Consider the following 525-nt stretch of genomic DNA (forward strand, 5'->3'; position numbering starts at 1 on the left):
TATAATTAAATCACAATCAATTACCTACAGTATATAAACAAAGATAATCTTTTGATCAAATCCTTCAAAGGCTATGTATTCTTACCAAGAATGGACTTTGAGGGAGGTGGCCGTGGCAAATTTCTTGTTGCACTTGTCGCAAACGTGTTCCTTCACAGCAGAATGAGTCTTCATGTGGGCCACGAGAGTTGATTTCACAGCAAAGGCTCGGTAGCACTTGTTACACTGTATAAGAGCATATCATTACTGTCTCTAATTACTGAGTCTTTGTCACTGTTTCATTGCTGAAGTCTGAACTTTTTATAAATGCTTAACAGAGAAAAAAAAATGGTAATCTAACTGAAAGCCCTTAATACACAATTAGTGTGCTATAATTACCTTAAATGGCTTATCATTTGTGTGAATCCTCATGTGTCGCACAAGGTCTGAAGGTTTTTTGAACTCCTTGCTGCAGTCCTTGTAATTGCAAACATGCCATTTGACATCCCCAACCATCTTCACAAACACTGTATATCTCCTGGAAAT

At 37.3% G+C, this 525-nt stretch overlaps 1 protein-coding gene across 1 annotated transcript in view; it reads right to left on the reverse strand.

Moving 5' to 3' along the window:
• The window catches only part of LOC119589339 (zinc finger protein 236-like), a gene marked incomplete in the record, with an annotated part of 34,598 nt that overhangs the window by 17,470 nt on the left and 16,603 nt on the right, over nucleotides 1-525 (reverse strand). The window contains 2 exon segments of the mRNA XM_037937958.1: nucleotides 86-225; nucleotides 379-517. Of these exon segments, the coding sequence (XP_037793886.1) occupies nucleotides 86-225; nucleotides 379-517 (279 nt within the window).

This window comes from Penaeus monodon, chromosome 25 (genome assembly GCF_015228065.2).
Source record: "Penaeus monodon isolate SGIC_2016 chromosome 25, NSTDA_Pmon_1, whole genome shotgun sequence".
Taxonomy (NCBI): domain Eukaryota; kingdom Metazoa; phylum Arthropoda; class Malacostraca; order Decapoda; family Penaeidae; genus Penaeus; species Penaeus monodon.